Raw genomic sequence first — 18706 nt, 5'->3', positions numbered from 1 at the left:
GGAATTGGAATAAAACACGGAATATTGCAGAATTTGGAAAATAAAAAAAAATCGCGGTAAATTTTTTTTTTTTACCGCGATTTTTTACAAATCCACGGGACACCACCATTTTGCATGGCCACATCCTACTTTATAAACAGTAAAATCCACGTAGAAATAGTCTTAGAAAGACGATAGAAACAATAATACATGGGCGACGCCATTTTGCGCATGCTCAGACCGAATTAGACCGAATTATTTTGGGAACATTTTTGTGTATAACACAACAAGGGCCATGTATGGACTGTTATATCTTGAACATTTATTCATTTCCACTTACCAGACACTTTTTTAATGGTAAAAATGAGCATAAAAAGCAAAATACAGAATTCAGAAATATTAAAATGGAAAAAACAGAATTTGGGAAAAAATAAAACGGAATTGGGAAAAAAATAAAACGGATTTCATATGGCTCTACATGTGGCTGTACTTGGGAGGGTCGTCCCCCGGGGGCAACCTTTCTGGGCCTGAGGCCCTTCGGTGGAGAGAGCTGTCCCTCCCAATTCTAGATGAATGACCACAGAATGGACTACACTCTATAGTATAGGGAGAATATCACGACCAACCGGACAGCTTCAGAACCTACCAAACTGCATCTATGTTGTTCAGGGCCCAGAATACATTTACCCATAAATGGATTCAACTAGTGTGAAGTCAAGTAGAGTGTAGCCACAGGCTCTCTGTTAATCATTTGACTTCAAAGGACTTGGAGCGCCACCGCTCCAAGTTTGAACATCATTTTCCAAGTGCTGAAAGTGGGTCAATCCACATCCATACTCCCACTGGGCTCTGAACAGTTAAGATAGGAAATTATGTTTTGTATCATAGATTGCCTCCTGAGGTTTGCGTTATCCCAAACTGACATCTTTCACTGTGAGAGAAAAGATATTTAGGGTCAGCTCAGCATCTGGCAGGGGACTGCAGCATCCAAAACTGAAGTGTGGATTCATTTGTGGTGTGGGTACACACACGACATGAGACAGCCTGACTCCTCTTTGCATTCCACGTAACCACAAACAAAATTTAAACTATTTAGAAAATAGCCGATTTGCAAGCTCACAATACGTTGCGTTAAGGTTACATATTGTGAGCTTGTAGATTGGCTATTTTCAAACGATTGTCAAATATTTGATTTAATTTTTTATGCCCAAAATTGGGATGCCATGGTCAAAGTGCTTAAACAGTTCCCACACTTCAACAGCGTGTCAGGAAAAAACAAGGCAGAAGCTAGGAGATACTAGAAGAGATATGGTACAACTCTGCAATTAATTAATGAATCACATACTGTAGCAAATTCCTTGGCTTCCACAGGAAAGGCCAATAGGAAGACATAATTCGCTTGCTTGAAAAATAAATCGGTTGTGATAACTGTCTGTGCTGGGTTGTGGCTTTGAACAGAAAGCCAGCTCAAATGTCACACATGGATCCGATCAAGCCTGGTCGAGCAACATTGTGCAAGTATTAGAATATTCATAAACCAGTCACTACTGTCCTTGGCCCTGGTCATATTATGTTGAAACCAATATGATGAAAAGGAAGGGTCATTTCCTTTCCTTAAATAAATCCATGTTTTCATTTGAGGTATTTTTCTTTTCCCTGACAGCTTCCACAGAAAGACCACGAAAACCCCCACCATTGCTGCATTTCTAAACGAATAGTTCACTGCAACGCAACAGAATCCCAGATTATGGACAGTTAATCCTGCCAGGGCAAGATGAGGGACATTAACCAAAACTGGAACTGGGAATGGGTCTGCATTTGGAAATGGATTTGGGAATGAGGGTGTTTGGACATGGCTTACTCCCACTCCAGCTGGTTGTGGGCTTGAGATAGGAGAATTATGATTAGAGCTAACAAGAGACTACAGAGAGACTACGTACCAAAGGGCCTCGTCAACCGCTTTCATTTCCTTACTTTTCCCCACAAGGCATATTGGTTCTGTCAGCAAAATAAAAAACCCTCATGAAATCAAGGGCAGAAACAGAGGATGACAAGAAAGGATGGACAAAGAGAAAAAGAGAGGTGGAGGAAACTCGTGATGAACCACAATTCTCCGTCATCTGTGCCAATCAAAGATAAGACTGTCACTCAGGCTCAACTGACGGGACCTGCTGTTCAAGCTCTCATTAAAATGTAGACCCAGTGGCAAAATCTTCCACTTAGAGCCCTGATAAGAGAGTAGAACAGAAGAGAAGGTCCATAGGCACTGGCCCTGGTGGAAGAGATGGGTGTTTAAGTGTCTGAACAGGAGAAAAAAGGGAGATTGCGGGGTCACTGGAGCTATTTTTACCCAGGCAGCCAGGCACAGCAGGCAGTGCCTGGAGCTCTCTCCTTTCACAAACATATCCTCCCTGCTGCTTATGCCAGGAACAGCAACAAATTGTTATCTTACCATGATTTCTTTTTATATATACTGTACATTCTACAAGTAGTGCTTTCCAACATGGCACGTTAGTTTAACCACATGAACATCCCTATTCTGGGTATGTCATAATAGGTGTACATTCGGCAAAAATAGCAGATCCACAGTAGAAGCTCACAGCGCTTTGCAATGAGAGCTTGTACCTTGTAGCTATTGTCGGCAAAGAGATTTGGTGTAGACTAGAGGGAAAAAAGCAGGGGGCCATATATAAACTCCTGGGGGACCCTGGTCAAGTAAATAGGGTTTAAGTGGTTAACTCTTGGCTTACTGGGCTGTAGAGTAGCAGTCTACTCACAGCCAACGCGCACACACGCGCACATGCGCACACGCACACACACACACACACACACACACACACACACACACACACACACACACACACACACACACACACACACACAGAAGAGGATGTCTAGTCAAAGAGAGCAATTAGCATCAAAACACATTCAAGCTATCCTATTTAGCATTTTGCTAGAGGGAAGCCGTGGAAAATATTGATTTGATGTTGGTGGAGTGAGCTGGAAACAATACTTGAACTATATATTTCTCACACTCTCCCCTCCATCAATCCCTCCTTCCCTCCTCCAGCCGGGCTGAAGTCTGTGTAAGTGTGACCTCATTAGCTAGAAACTGGGTCTACATTCTCTGTGAATGGCAGACATTTAGTTTAGTGCCTCCCAGGGTGCAGTATTAAATCTCTCCCCCTCTCTCTCTCCCTCCCCCAGCAGACCACTGGCTGCCATGTCTAATATCAGTGTTTGGCATATCTATATCACTGCCTGCATGGATCTCTGCTTTGGGGAAATGAAATGCACATACGCACGCACGCACGCACGCACGCACGCACGCACGCACGCACGCACGCACGCACGCACGCACGCACGCACGCACGCACGCCCCTGGCAGCCCTTCAAACATACCTCAATTTCTCTGGTTTGCATCTATCGCCCGCCCTGCAGACAGCCAGCCAGTCTAATACACCGGACCCAATCCAACCCTGCCAGGACCTCCCTATAGCTCCAGACTTAAGCCAACCCTCCCAGGGTCTAATCAACGGAACCAGAGCAAACCCAGCCCACTGCTCAGTGAGGCCACATATCCGTACAGTGTCCTCCCCTACAGCTGGCCCTGCTCTCACTGTGGACCTAATCAGTACAGCCACCGTACTGACACTCATGGTCCCCGCAGACTAACACAAGTCCTGGGATCAGCCTCCACAGAACAGACCAACCCGTCTTTGATATCAAGCTAATGCAGCATTTCTGGATATGCTGCTCATGTGACGTTGGCTGTGAAAGAACACATTTAGTGTGCGAATTCTGCATACTAGAAATAGACATTCCAAGTGGTGAGATATATCCACAATCCACATGATTGTTTTCTGGTCAAAACGGCATGAATCAACATGAAACTTCCAACAAAGCGAGGTGTGTGTGTCCATCGGGGTGTGTGTGTGTGTGTGTGTGTGTGTGTGCGCGTGTTAATCTATCCGTTTGTAACTCCGAGAGGGTACAAATGGACCTGGCTCACTCCCAAATTAACCCTGAGGACTTTTACTGTGTGGCTGCATTATGGACGCTTAGTGGATGCATTATGGTGCGTTTCTTACCAGCAGCAAAAGGAGGACCACGTCGGCGTGGTCGCACGCGCACGCCACGTGAAGCGCCGTCCACAGGTCCTCGTCCTGCAGGTTGACGTTCAGGCCTCGCTCGATCAGAAGCTCCGCGGCAAACACGTTGTCGTGACGAGCGCACTATGGGATGTGAGCACAGGTGGTATTTCAGCTCAACATGCTAGCGGTCTTTACAACGCTGGTTCTTAACGTGGGGTCCTGGGATCTGGGAGGATTTTATCAAATGGGGGTCCGTGGCCTAATGCATATCAGACTGGGGGTCCTTGAAATGAAAAACTTTGAGAAACACTGCTTTAGAAGGCTGTGTGTGTGTGTGTGTGTGTGTGTGTGTGTGTGTGTGTGTGTGTGTGTGTGTGTGTGTGTGTGTGTGTGTGTGTGTGTGTTCATTATTCATTATTAACTACACACAGATAAGAGGAAATCTGTGGTTGAGCAAGCATAGTGCAATAAATAAATGTAAGAGTAAAATGTACAGTACAGCTCCAAGAATGTAATTATAATATTGTCGCCATAGGGGTTGGGCTTGTGCAAGAATGTGCAAGAATATTCATCGTACTGTAATGCAGTAAGATCCCAGAGGGTAAATTACTCCTCTCCATTAATTGACCCAGAAGTGGCTTGCTCAGAGGGGGAGCAATTGGAGGATAAGTGTCTTGCTAAGGGGCACGTATAACCACATGAACCCTATAGTGTCCCTATTCTGGGCTATGTCATAATTGGCAAACATCCTGCAAACCATGTATAGACCCCTGGGGGACCCCGGGTCACCTAAGTATATAGGGTTGAAGTGGTTAACCAGTTGACACGAAGCCCGGAGGATCCGAGACTCGAACCAGGCAGGGACCGTCTCATTATTACTGCTTTTTTGCTTTTTTGTTTTGTAAAGCACTTCTGCTTAATCTTTTTTGCTCTGTAAAGCACTTTGAGCTGCATTTATGTCATGAAAGGTGCTATACACCTATAATATATGTATAAATAGAGATGTTTTATTATTATCATTATTCCCAGACGGCTGCTCTACAGTGCCTCCTGTATACTGCCACCCTAAATACTGATGTTAGGAGAGCTTGTACGTGTACTGTACATATGAAAAAGTTGTGTATGAGTGTGTGTGCACATACAGTGTGTGTGTGTGTGTGTGTGTGTGTGTGTGTGTGTGTGTGTGTGTGTGTGTGTGTGTGTGTGTGTGTGTGTGCGTGCGTGCGTGCTTGGTGTGTCTGTCTTTGTCTCACCAGGTGTAGCAGCGACCCTCCAGAAGAGATGGGTGTGTTGGGGTCGACACCCTCCTTCAGGAGACGCAACACTGTAACACAACACAAGGACACGTGGCTGTCATTTATACGCACCCTTGTGTTAACACCTTCTGCTGTATTTGACAACCAACAGGGTGCCCAGGGCATGGATGGACAAACACACGCACGCACGCCAGTCGCGCACTCACTCACGCACCCATACACACACACAGCTACCCACAAACTCACACACACACCATACACATGGTATAAAATCTGCTGTGAGTGTTGTGTCCTCCAAGTGCCCTTGAGGAGTCAATGTACAGTACATCTGTGTTTGTTTGTGTGTTTGTGTGTGTGTGTGTGTGTGTGTGTGTGTGTGTGTGTGTGTGTGTGTGTGTGTGTGTGTGTGTGTGTGTGTGTGTGTGTGTGTGTGTGTGTGTGTGTGTGTGTGTGTGTGTGTGTTTGTGGGTAGGTGTGTGCGTGCGCTCCCTGCTCCAGTAGCCAGTGGATACACACGCTCTGCTCACTTCACATCACATCATCCTCACTCACACACTGACACAGATCTGCAGAAACATAAAGTATGATGCTTTACAGAGAAGGACCACACACACACATGCATGCACGCACCCACGCAAAGTCACAGTAGCGCTTGGATTGATACAAATACTCCATTATTACAAATTCAATAATTTATAGAATCTATACTGGGCTTGTGCCAAAAAGAGAGATGAGAGAGAGGGAGGGAGGGGGAGAGAGAGAGAGAGAGAGAGAGAGAGAGAGAGAGAGAGCGCTATCTGGGTGCACAGACAGAGAGACGATGTGATGGAATAGAGGGAAGTGAAGCAGAGTGATGGCACCAGCACTGATAGCACTTGATGGATAGAGCTGGAGGACCCTGTGTACCAGCAAAACACCCTGCTGTCTCACACACACACACACACACACACACACACACACACACACACACACACACACACACACACACACACACACACACACACACACACACACACACAGATAGATTGAATATTTTATGAGACAGAAATGTAAAACAGCACGAGTACAGTCAAACACTTTGTCTAAAAGGATAACACCAAAAATGTCCTTGCGGTCTTCTTTCCTAGGTATTCAACTCATCAACATATACAAAATAGCAAGTGATAACTACCTCCCCCTTTTTCAGGGCTGTTTTAAAGGAAACCAGTGAACCACATTTTTTAAGGGATGGGGTCAGGGCATTCCACACTTGGGTGGCAGCGCTGTAGAAGGAGAATTTACCCATGTATGTTCTATAGGTGGGTGTTACCAGATCGTTGTTTACGCTCCCTCTATCGTGGTTGTTGCAAATATTTTGGAAGTATTTGGTCAGATATGCGGGTATTGAGGGCCAGCACACACACACACACACACACACACACACACACACACACACACACACACACACACACACACACACACACACACACACACACACACACACACACACACACACACACACACACACACACACACACACACACACACACACACGCATGCAGGTGCATACAGTATGCTAACATTTCCAAGCACAATGAAGGGCTACGAGGACAGAAACCATAGTAATTACCATGGTGCAGTACACAGTAAAATCCACAGTGTTAATTTAACTGTGTGAGTGTAAAAATAATCACATAAGGGTCTCATGTACTCTGGTGAAGACCCCATGGGGATGTTTGACTTAAGTGGTCACCATCTGGCTAGATGTGTTTAATGACCCCCCCCCCCCCCCCTCCCCCTCCCACCCTACCCTCTCTCTCTACGCGCATGGGAGCGTAGAGAGAGAGAGACACACACACACATGGAGGACAACATAAGGGCAACAATACCAGAAACACCCAGATGAGCTTCCATACGCAGAATGCAGATGTGAGTTATATTCATTGGAGCATTCCAATGAATTTAAGTCACATCTGTCTTCCATATAGCCGATAGCCCGATACAGGTCAAGGTAGGCTTTAATCATCCATCCAGCTTTAATAGTCTCTTGTATAGTATGACACCACTAATGATATAAGACTATACTGTATAACAAACATGTGAGCATAGTCTATGGACAGTGTAGCACTATCCTTGCTACCAATACTTTTAGGAGCTGAAACTGGTTAAGCATATTTAAAGTATTGAATATTTCTCTTCTCTTCTGTTATGTTATCTTATCTTATCTTATCATAAAAAAAAAGTTGCAGCGATTCATTCACTTCCCTACAAAGCTCCCTGCTTTTGCCTGATCCCACCATACGATTATCATTAATGGGTACATAATGTAACTTATGTCACAATGGGCATAAAATTGTCTACAGTACATATATCATGTACTCTCTTCACACATTACATTCTCATAATGGCCCTCAGCACTTAATGGGTCTTAAATAGTTGAGGAGAAACAAAGTGGGCAACCTCAGGGTCACTCAACATAATTATCTCCTCAACTCAGGAACTCAAGGACTGTAAACCAGCAATTAAGACGGATCTAGAGTTCAACGTGTTACCAGGGAATACATAATGTCTGCCAAACTCAACAGCATTTGGCTGCTCAATTAGCGAATGCAAAAAATGGTGCAGCGAAATACTGAACTGCGCACGGCAGAATCTGAATCCATGAGACAAAATTCAAACAGTGTGTTTTGTTTCCTTCTGCACATAGTGTTTTGGACGGCCACTGGTCTGTCTGAACTCCCATCTGTTAGTGCCGGTTGGCGTTAGCCACTGAAGTTGACAGAGGGACCTGTCTGTGTTTTTTATGGGACATTATTGAGCATGACTAAAGGGAGGCCAAAGGTCAAGTGCTATGTATTGACCCTCGGGGCAATAAAACCACAAAGAAGTGTGTCCAAGCAATACTGCCAATACGGAATCAATAGTGCTGTTGTACTACTGGTTGCTCTGTGTATCTGGTCCATACACAGTCAAATCCTATGGACCCATAAGGGGTTAAATTAACACACAGGATTTTGCTGTTATGTGTCAACACTGTCCATTTATTATAATAATAATAGCTCAGATTTATGTAGTGCTTTTCTAAGTACCCAAAGTCGCTTTACATAAAAGAAAATGTCCTACAATGAAGCAGCCATCATGCTTGAACATTAATGTGAATTAGTCTGGAGTATAAATCAATACAGTAAATTCTAATCTAAATTGTGTGTCTGTCCCAGGAGTTGGTAATAATGAAGACATGTCATCAAGTATCCCCAACCTGAGATTGGAATAAAATGGTGGCGATTACTTCAGCACAAAGTAGCATATGTTGTTTAAAACTAACTGTTTTGGACATACACATTGTATTACAACCTAAGCTTTGCTATTACATAACAGTTAAAATGTCATTCTCAATATTATGATAATAATACTTTGGAATGATGAAAAAAAAATGGGTATGTCTGTGTTCTTCAAAGACCAGGCAGCTACACTGCATTATGCAACTATTATCACAGAAAGGGGCAGCCTGTTTGTAATCTCGCCTTTTTAGCCTGGCTAGCGGTGGAGCACTAAGGATGACGATGTTGGTTGGTCCCTCTGGGCATCCTACACTTTGGCAAACAAACAAAACAACATATCTCCAAAACTACCATGGAATTTGACATCTCACAATCTAAAAGATGGATTGCCACGAAACTTGTTGAGTGCATTCATGTTCCCTGGAAGATGTCCCCTACTGATTTTGGTGATCCCATGGCCTTGCCTCTAGTGCCCCCTTCAGCGAATATACAATACTCTGTGTATTCTGCCTCTTTTCACGCGCGCGCGCACACACACACACACACACACACACACACACACACACACACACACACACACACACACACACACACACACACACACACACACACACACACACACACACACACACACACACACACACACACACACACACACACACACACACACACACACACACACACACACTTCATAAACCTTCTTCAGGCATGCCTTCAGCACTTCACCCAAGTTTACTGGTGGATGAGTGGTGGTTTTCACACTATTCTATTCAGTATGGATAGAAAAACTAAATATATGAAGGGTTGAAGGAAAGTAACCATTGATTTTTTTAAATCTTTGTCGTACTGTCGTACGTAATGTTTCTGAAAATTGACAATAATGACATGCCCAAAATAGGGATGATGACAGGTTTAAAGTGGTTAAACTCAGATTAAGTACTGCATCCGATTTTAATCTGAAGTAAACGTCCTGTTGCTGCTGGTCACAGTTGTAGAATGCTTTACGACCGTCAAATGACTGTACGTTTGTCGAACGGTAAGACAATTTTCTGGCTATGGTACTGTACATTAGCACTGTGAGTCCCTGCATATTAATTTAACTTTGAGAGTGTGTATTGTAATAGGTCTGTTGCAGGATGTTACTAATGGGGAAAGGGAGAGTGGGTGAAAGCACAGCTAGCTGTCATTTTGTGGGAAACCGCAAAACAGCTGAGTTTCCATAGCAACCAGATGAGGAACCGGTAGAGAGAGCGAGAGAGCGAGAGAGAGAGAGAGATTTCCAAATGTACAGACCACATCTTTCAGCACCCACAGCTATTAAAGGCTTCATCAAACAAACCAAAGACTTGACCAAAGGGATGATGACATCATGGCTCAGCATGTTACAGCCAACCAAAAGATGACCATATATAATTATTAACCCTGGACTTTTACCACTGCCAAACTGTAGCCCAACGAAAACCCTAAAAACCCTGATCTAGTTCATTACTAAACACTCAAGAGTACATGATTTTCACTAAAGGTGAGATGGTAATTTAGCGTAGCAGTCGCTGCCATTTTTTTAAAAGCCTGGATTAAAGCCAACCAGGCTCCTGGTGGAACATAACCATAACACATTTAATTCTGTTAATAAAAATAATTGGAAAATGCAAAAAGGCGAAGGTACACTGTTTACATATTTTAAGAATGAAGGAACTACTTCTCCCAAGAGCCATTGCGTATAGTGTTGTAAAATATTGTAGTTGACTGGTAGTCATTTTCAATGACGATTTGCATTTGTGTCTCCGGCTATGGGATCAAAGACGTAGAAACACACTTGACATTCACGGGGGGGGGGGGACGTCAGAGACGTCAACAGATGTAACACTCACCGGATGTTACAGCATTGTGGCTAGAGCAGTATTTCTCTGTGATTTATACTTCTGGAAAGGTCTAGCATTACCCGTAAGGTAAGGTTCTTACAGTACGTGTAGAGGCTAACACTCTCCTGGGTGAAGAACGTGTGTCAAACGAACCCAAGAGAGCAGACAGTACGTAATGATAATGTTGATAAGCTATATGGACTTTTAATAAGTCACCGTTTTCATGTTCTCCACATCTCCCACAGTCTCATTACAGTATATTCCACAACTTGGATCAACTCCATATAATGTACCTTCCATGATAGCAGTATTTTCATTTTCTTCATTTCGCTAGAAACCATATTCTTTGTGTGCATGGGGCATGACTCGTGCCAAGGCATAGCACGGGGCACATGATAGGGCCCTGACACTCTCACACTTAAATGCCTTTGTCTGGGCTCCTGTATCATCCATTCAGAGTCAGGAGAGGGCCTCGTCTCACCTGGCTGGCCCATGTTTCTGAAATGAACTTTTAGATTTTTTTTACTGAATGCTTACTTTATACTTTACACCAACGTGTCGCATCGCAAATGTTGTGAGCTTGTAGAATGGCTATTTTTGGTCTACCTCTGATGTGGAAGCCTTAATGTTGCCTTGATGTTGTGACGCTGCTAAAAGAGGCACTTTTCATTTTTAAGATTGTGCTAATGACTACATGAGTGCTCTCTTCAATAAATCCAGCCCACGGTCTGAGTAAGACGAAATAATTGCTCATTTGTGTGAACGGGAGAGTGGAATGACTCCAAGGACTGCAGAGAAATTGATGTATTTTTAATCCACTTTCTGGGTCGTAGAGATTTGGGAGTCATTTAACACTGCTCTTTAAGCTCCCCCCTGGGCATCTTAGACTTAATTGGAAACCTATTAAACATATAAGTAAAGGAATAAAACATTAAACAAAATTTGAGCTTAAAATTTAGTATCAAAATGTTTACAAATTTACATTACCTCTTTTTATTATTCTTAATACTGTACACCCCCCGTGCCCTTTAACATTATTCCATAAGGCCAAAAGACTTAATTTAACAACTTATGCCTGATTTATACTTCATTGTACGATGGTGTTGCACTGCGCAAATAGCTGATCTACAAGTTCACAATGCATCACATCACATCATCTGCTATTTCAGCCACGCAACACCAGTGTACAACATTACGACACACTGTGAGCTTGTAGGTCGGCTATTTAGTATAAATGAAGCATAGTATACTGTTTACTAGGTCTAGGCTACGGTAAATCTGAGAACCTGCTTCGCCTATAATAACATGACTTATTACACGGCTTGGTTGAATGCTCGATTCTGATTGGTCAGTCATCTGTCATTATTTCTGGATAATGACCGATGATAATGACCGGTGAGACCTACGAGGAAACTGTCTAATCAGAGACTCAGAACACCTGCTCATATCAACCTGCGCTGCTTGGTTTTATGCTTTATCCAACATGACAGCCATGTAAACAAACAACCAATGTCATTTACAACTAAACATTGCTCTCAAGAATGTTTTTGAAAACATTTGAAGTGAGAAATAGACGATGCAATAACCGAAAAGTGATTCTATTTGATCCACTGCACTTCCTTGTTTATCGTGGCACAACAGCGGGGGAAATACCAAAACGCTCGCCCCAAAACACAGTCGCCCCGGGGCAAATCCGGCGGTATTACAGGCAAATCGCAGTATATAGAATGGGGGGCGAGTGTGTTTTGGGGCGAGTTTTTATTTTATTTGTCATTTGTTTTCCGAGGCGCACTTGTCCGCCCAGCCCAATACTTTCATACTTTCAATTTAAAGCCCTTCAGGGCGATTAACCACCTCGGCTTCACCTCAGTGGTTAATCGCCCTGTCGGGCTTTAAATTTCAATAATGACTACCTCCCCATGCATTATCCCTTGCATAATGACTGAAAGTGTAGAAATATGGCGGCTTCCAGCACAAATCGATCGCATCTTTATCTTTCCTCCCTGATTCCCCATCGTTTATTTTTATTAATTATTTTTGCTTTTTACCCCTTTTCTCCCCAGTTTAGATCGTTAAGCCAATTGAATCCTCCCCACACACATTTCTGTGTGTTGTCACTGATGTGAGCCCCCACCGGGAATAGAGCCTCCGTCCTACTCCTCCCGCCCAACACTCCCTGCTGACAGGTGCCGCCCCAGCTGGACACAGACACACAGACCTCTGCAGTGCTCTGTGGAGTCTGTCTCATTTATCTCTAAAAGCCGTTGGATATGATGGAATATGATTAAGGATTACTGTGATTATGGTAAGCTCACATTTGATATCACACACACCATACATGTAACTTTCACTAGCCCAAGAAAAGAAAAAAAGTTCCCCCCCCCAAAAAAAATAATCATTTTTTTTCTCAATTAATTGAAAATCGATACATTTAATCTGGTAAATTCTTAACGGGAATGAATCGATTATAGATTAATTGCTATCATCCCTATTCTCTATTTATCTTCTATTCTCTCTCACTCTCTCTCTCTTTCTCCAGTTTGCATTCATCTTCTGAGGGGATTCGGCTGAGTGTCGCAGTGTGACATGTTTTCCTCCACTGTGAACCACCCTCGGCGACTGGATCGATGCAGGGTGTTGATGACCAACTCTGGCTGTGACTGATAAATGAGAGCCAGCTAAATGTCTTGAGGGTCCGTGAGCAGGACACCGCTACAGCTTACTACAGTAACAGAGAGTAATGTCCAATGGTCAACTGTGGAGGCTAGGGGGCTTTATCTAGCAGGTGCTTTCCAATCCAGACAGATGTCTTCTCTTCTGACGAGCCATATCGGGATATTGTTTCCTTCGAAAAACACGTTTCACAATGATACACTGGAGAGCTATTAGGGTGTAAAAATACAACTGTATATCATTTGGAGTGCCGTTCAATATAGTCTGCGAGAATCACATCTAATGCTCAGCAAAACCATGGGAAATGTCCTCCTCCCCACCCTACGGAGTAAAACCCTGAGTGTTAACTCAAAGCGTCCATTTGAACACTATCTGAGTTTGATTAACACAGAGGATTTTACTGTGGCAGAGAGAACTGATGAGACCTTGTGGGCCGACTGCAAGGTGGATCTATGTGCTGCGGATCAATAAAAGGGGAGGACATCTAGAGTGAGTGTGTGTGTGTGTGTGTGTGTGTGTGAGTGTGTGTGTGTGTGTGTGTGTGTGTGTGTGTGTGTGTGTGTGTGGAGTCAAGGGTTAATAGTGTCTCCCTCAAATAGATGAGGACCGACTTCGCTACCAGTCCCACATGTAATTACAACTCCCTCAAGTGACAGGATGTCTCAATCCCCACCACATGTAAACACAAGCAAACCAAAACAAACACCAGTTTTGACTCTACATGTACAGTATCATTGTGCTAGCATTTTGTAGGAAAGTTATTAAAGGTACAAGATGGTACCTTTAATATGATTTTACCCAATCTGTATGATACAGTATGCTAATACAATAAAAGACTAGCACATGTGCAGTAGGGATGTGTACAAGATTTCAGCAAATTCCAATCCACCATCTTGGCATTTCCAGTTCCGAAAAGCGACCGGAAACAATGCAATTGGGTGGATGGACAGCGAGGGCTTGTCTCTACTCAGTTGAACCAGTAGAAAACCTAGAAGCATACTCTACTTTATCATAAAAACCTTAATTTACACAAATGTATATCATGATAATTGAAGGCTTTAAATGTGATATAGTGATGTTTTGTTAAAATAAGTGTTACATAGCTTTATATTCTGATAGTACTCATTGCTATAGAGTATTTGTTCAGTAACAGGAGTCTCCATATCTCTCCAGCTCTTTAGTAAACAGAAAATTCAGGCCGGGATACCAATTCTATCCTATCAGGAGAGAACTCACACAGGATACAGATTACGTAAACAAGTGAAATTGGAAGTGATGACACAAAATTGGAACACTATCAAATTGAAGCAGATAAATGGGTACTCTCTCCTTAATGGCAGAAATTTCCAAAAAATCCACCTGAAAATGTATTTTCTGTTTTTTAAAGAGCTGGAGAGACAGGGAGACCCCTGTTACTGAACAAACACTCGATAGCTATGATTACTATGGTGCTTTAACCTTTTAACAAAAAATATAAATGTTTTAACCAAAAAATGTACCCTACCTTTAAACTAGCGACTGAAAGCATAAAGTATTTATGACCATGTTTACTAAGGTAATAAAACCAAGTGTAAAGTCAAGTCATCATTGACTCCAATGGAACATCAAATCTTTTGCAGCCGGAGGAGGGGAATCAGTGACACCCTCTAGGCCATTAATGAGAACTGCAGCGTTTTAATTACTTCCTTATTGGCTTCATCCAGAACCGGATGCTTGGCGCCTGGGGTGTGTCATTACTGTCATTCACCTCACCTGCGCATTAGTGTTAGAGCGAGCGAGAGAGAGAGAGCGGTGCAGCACATGTTTACAGTGCTTGTCGGTGTTGTATTAGCTACTAGCTAGTAGCTACTACAGACTAAGTCACCTTTTCAAGAAAAAGAAGGTATGAAGTACAATGACACAAAGGCGACGCTAGATGAGATGTCATCTCTTGGCTGTTGGTGTTCCAGCCACTGTCTGATGTGCAGGCTCAGGTGGTGATAGTTGATAAAACTAGCAGCACGTGTGCACTCACTGTGACGTTAAAGCCAAATCATATACTTCGAGATGTACACGCTCAAAACGCATCGCGTTGTGAGCTCACTGAGCTGAGCAGCGAGAAGCTACCTCTCCACCATAATGTGTCATGGACCAAGCCCCCAATCTCTCACGAACCTAGGATCTAGTTTATATTTGCAATATATCTGACTGTCTTTGTCAGGGATGTATACATTGACTTGTGTGGCAACTGAACCTCTGTCCTTCTAGTTGGGGGACAGTGTTTTAAACCAATACACCTAAGGGTATGATATTATGATCACATGATAACAGGATGAATAAAATCCCCATCTGGTCAGCAACTGTACACCAACTTCAATATTAGCTTTTATAAGATTGTATAAATCATTCCTGTGGGCTCGGGGTCATCACTCGTATTGAGTTTGCTGGTAACCAGCAGCTCAATAAAAAACCCACAGACCCCAGAGTACAATGGTTCATACCCTTATTCAGTTGGTAGGACATGATGGGAATTGATTGTGAGGTGCACGAGTCTCGGGGGGAACAGCTGGTGCCGTTCCACTTGTGCCTCGCCTAGATGAAGTTAAGGGATGAGTTTGGGAAAAGCAATTTCGCCAAATGTCACGTCGCATCCAAGCCGTGTGTTTGCATATGACAGATAGAGAAAGGAAATAATGTGTACACATCTCCCTTTCTTTAGGACGATATTCTCTCTCACCTTAACCCTTCTCTCCACTCTCAGGCCCCTCTGGTTCAGCCTGAAATTGCCTTTCATTTCATTTTGTTTTCTGGCTCAGTTTCTTTCTTTACTGTCATTTTCACCGTGCTGCTTTTCGTTTCTCTCTTCCAGCTTCTCTTTAATTCCATTCAACTTCGTCTGATTTCCTGCTCATAACAGATAAGCAAGACTTGTGTGCGTGTGTGTGTGTGTGTGTGTGTGTGTGTGTGTGTGTGTGTGTGTGTGTGACACTGAGAGAGAGAGAAAGAGATCTGGTTACCTGGATGCCTCGTCAGCTTTCTACTGTGTATATCTCTGAATGGGATCTTGAAATCAGCTCCCCAAAAACCAGCCCTTAATTAGACATGCTGACAAAGAATAACCGCATCCCTCACACGCACACGCACACACACACACACACACACACACACACACACACACACACACACACTCAAAATAATGAATACCCAAGGTGAAGATGTGTTTTAATCCTTTTTGGTTTTCTCCAATCATTATTATTCGGGGTGGGGGACATGAAAAATGTAAAAGAAAAGTAATTAATTGAAGAACGCGATGAAAGGAGTGCATGCTGTTAATTCAACAGATAACAGACCCCGTCAGCGACATTCAGCTGAGAGGCGCCTGGCGTCTTCACGCTGTTTGGACACAGTCTATCACGTCCATTTCATGGATTCACACTTCAAGGGAGATCAAGGAGATGAGGGCTTAAAGAGACGGTAGAAGGTGGAAAAAGTAATCAACAATTCATTGAGAGGGGTTTAATTCTGTTCATCAAATCTAGTGCAGAGAAGCTGACTGAATCATTTGCAACAAAGCAAGGGGTCCCCACTCCCCAGGGGTGAAAAATAAGCATTTACACATTCACTCCCATCCTCAGTTGTTGACCTCATCTCCTCCAAATCAATGCCCAAAGGCCCCCAACATAGGGTACACATTATTTAATTCCTCTTCTCTTAAAATTACGGAAGATTCTGTGGTATAAAATTAGCATTCCCCTGGGAGCGGTGCATCCCTGAGGCAAATATTTTCGTCACTGTATGAATGGCGAGGAATGGCGGAATGAAGCAACGTGGAGAGTGCGTACTGCAATGCAATGCCTCCAAAATCCCCCCAGTACCATTAATGGATGCTCAAACGGCCATTGTTGGAAAGTAGCACATGCGGTTCTATGACTTCTACCAAGAATCAATTCAAAGCAGCTGAGCTGGCCTCACACAAGCCCCTCAGTGATGCATGTTGCAGCACAGCAGCTTCAGCAGAACAAGGCGGGCCACCGTGAGGTTAACTTAACACTGTAGATCACAAAGCTTTCACAGTCAAATGATTCAATGAGACAGCCCCTGGGCCTGTATGCATCCATCTCACACTGTGTCTGAGATGTCTAGCTCCAGTTTTTGCCTTGCACATCACTAAATGGACAGGAGATCATATGATGGCAGCCGGTCAAGTCCAGTGCCATCAGTCTGGTGCCAGCATGATGCCACGCTGAAGCCTGGGTGGTAATTGGGCATTAAGAGTAGGAGTAGCAGGATTGATTCATGCCCAGCCAAGGAACCCAGGTTTCAGTCTGGCAGTTGCCTGGACACACCAGCTGCTCCCAACGATCCCAGCTGAACCTTCATGGAAGCCAAAAGCTGAATTCCATTCCCCAAAACTCGGTCACTCGCTCACTCTCCTCGCTTCCTCCACTCGCGCCTAAGCCCCGCCCCTGCGAGGAGCCGAGGATTATTTGAGAGGACGAGTGGTCGAGCGGTTTCCCTCAAAGGATCGGACTGCACTCAGCAGCGTCATTTCAAAGCGACGGCAAATTCCGCGATCACTTATGACATCTCACACAGCTAGACCAGAGCCGTGGATGAAAATATACATGCATAGAATAATATGCAGGTATAGAATTATACAGAATATAAGAATAGACAATTCCTCAATGTGGATGGCCACATCGTTATCTTTATAGTTAACATTGTTGTGCAAGGCCATTTATTCCTGAAATAGTGAATGAAGCGCCAGGATGAGCAAACTTACATTTGTGAATTTAATCCTGACCTGTCCCTCTTTTTGCTCGTACAGTCCCCAGAACCCCAGTACAAAAATGTACTCCATGAAGTGTAGATGTGTGTCAAAAAGGAAACGTCGCAGCCGAGGGGCGCGCAGAACGGTGGATGCATATTTATAGCAGGAACAGCTTCACATTTAACTATAGCCATACTCATTCAATTCTGAACCGATTCTTAAAATGTAAAATTCTCTATTTAGCTGTGAAGGGTCTTCTTTCATGTGTATCAGTCATGATTGTTTCACCAACAAACAATATTAAATATCGGCGGGTCCTTCTTCTCCATCGCGCTGTTCGCGCACCTCCCGTTTTCTTTTCTTTTTCTTCGTCCCAGAAGTAAAAAATGTTAACATAATCTTTGTCTCAGTCATTTATAGTAGTCCGTGTACTGCATTGAGGCATGCACGAATAGAAACAGCTTTTGAGACAGAAAGTGTGCACAATATATTACAATGTATAATTGTATTATGCTTTATATCATTCAACAACGCAATAAAGCCAGTGGCTTGTTGCGGTCTTTTCAGTTACTTTACACTGTGTGTGTGTGTGTGTGTGTGTGTGTGTGTGTGTGTGTGTGTGAGATGCGCAACGAGTGAGCGGCGGCGGCGAGGGGGGGGGGGGGGGGGGGGTGTGCGGCCGGTGTTTTCGGCACATGTGGAGGAGGAGGACCATGTAAACGTCACGGGAGAAGGGGAAAAAAACAAAAAAAAGTGTACACGTGATGCGGAAGTCTGCCGCGGAGGAGCTGTTGAGAGTGGTCGAGCGTACACTTCATGTACACTCGCTCAA

At 43.7% G+C, this 18706-nt stretch overlaps 1 protein-coding gene across 1 annotated transcript in view; it reads right to left on the bottom strand.

Annotated features, from left to right (window-relative positions):
• The window catches only part of myo16 (myosin XVI), a 137639-nt gene that overhangs the window by 83523 nt on the left and 35410 nt on the right, over positions 1–18706 (bottom strand). The window contains exons 3-4 of the mRNA XM_084085281.1: positions 5327–5397; positions 4071–4214 (exon numbers count right to left, since the gene is read on the bottom strand). Coding sequence (XP_083941407.1) covers positions 4071–4214; positions 5327–5397 — 215 coding nt within the window. The remainder of the gene's footprint in view (positions 1–4070; positions 4215–5326; positions 5398–18706) is intronic.

The sequence above is a fragment of the Gymnoscopelus microlampas genome, assembly GCF_963454915.1.
Source record: "Gymnoscopelus microlampas genome assembly, chromosome: 17".
NCBI lineage: Eukaryota > Metazoa > Chordata > Actinopteri > Myctophiformes > Myctophidae > Gymnoscopelus > Gymnoscopelus microlampas.
Note: the sequence above shows the minus strand (reverse complement) of the source record. Positions and strands in the feature narration are given on the sequence as shown.